At 60.3% G+C, this 720-nt stretch overlaps 1 protein-coding gene across 1 annotated transcript; it reads left to right on the top strand.

The window, feature by feature from the left end:
* Positions 1 to 130: 130 nt before the first annotated feature.
* On the top strand, positions 131 to 424 carry Pmar_PMAR009691 (hypothetical protein; the record flags this gene model as incomplete). The annotated part of the gene is made up of 1 exon (XM_002782517.1): positions 131 to 424. The coding sequence occupies one exon, from the start codon at positions 131 to 133 to the stop codon at positions 422 to 424; it is 294 nt and encodes a 97-aa protein (XP_002782563.1).
* Positions 425 to 720: the final 296 nt, after the last annotated feature.

Genomic DNA, 720 nt, shown 5'->3' with positions numbered 1-720 from the left:
TCAAGACACTGCGAGTGAGGCGCCTGGAAAGCAGGCGGGGCCCACGCTCACCCTTTACCCCTCTGGGGGGCAGTCTCCTTTCACGGCTCTTCTGGATTCGGGTGCTGTTCGGAATTACGTCGGTCACGAGATGGCTGCTGCAAGGGGCTGGAAGATCAGCCCATGCTCGACCTCTGCCAAGCTCGCTAACGGCGCAATCGTCAAGCTCAGTGGCACTACCGAGGTCACAGTGCACCGTGATGGTCGAGACTATGAGCTACAATTCTTTGTTCTCCCTGGAAGCGGTGCTTCCACGGGCGTGGACGCCTCCACGTGCATCCTTGGTGTCCGGTCTATGTGCGCATTGAAGGTCTCTCTGTGTTTCGACGAGGTATCGGGTTCGCGCCAGGTCATCGTTCGTACCCCTGTGTCACAGGGCCTGTGAAACCCTCGGGTTATTCTTCGTCCCCCGATCTCGCCCAGGATGGCTGTCTGAAGTACGTGGCGCTCGCAGAAGAAGACCTTCCCATCACCGTGGTTGAGGAGCGCGAGCACGTAGTTTACCGCTGCGAACGAGGCATTGATGAGCTCCTGGCTGTGGGTGGACCCGCTCAGGAGAGCGCGTGCGCCGGACGCACGGCGAAGTTGGGGGAGCAATGGCGTCAGGTCAAGGCTGCCCCGGAATATTCGATCCGTCTGCGACCCCTCGCTGAAGGCGAGGCCAAGGATTGCCCTGATCAA

The sequence above is a fragment of the Perkinsus marinus genome, assembly GCF_000006405.1.
Source record: "Perkinsus marinus ATCC 50983 genomic scaffold scf_1104296939260, whole genome shotgun sequence".
Taxonomy (NCBI): Eukaryota; Perkinsozoa; order Perkinsida; family Perkinsidae; genus Perkinsus; species Perkinsus marinus.
This window is presented reverse-complemented; position numbering and strand designations above follow the sequence as displayed.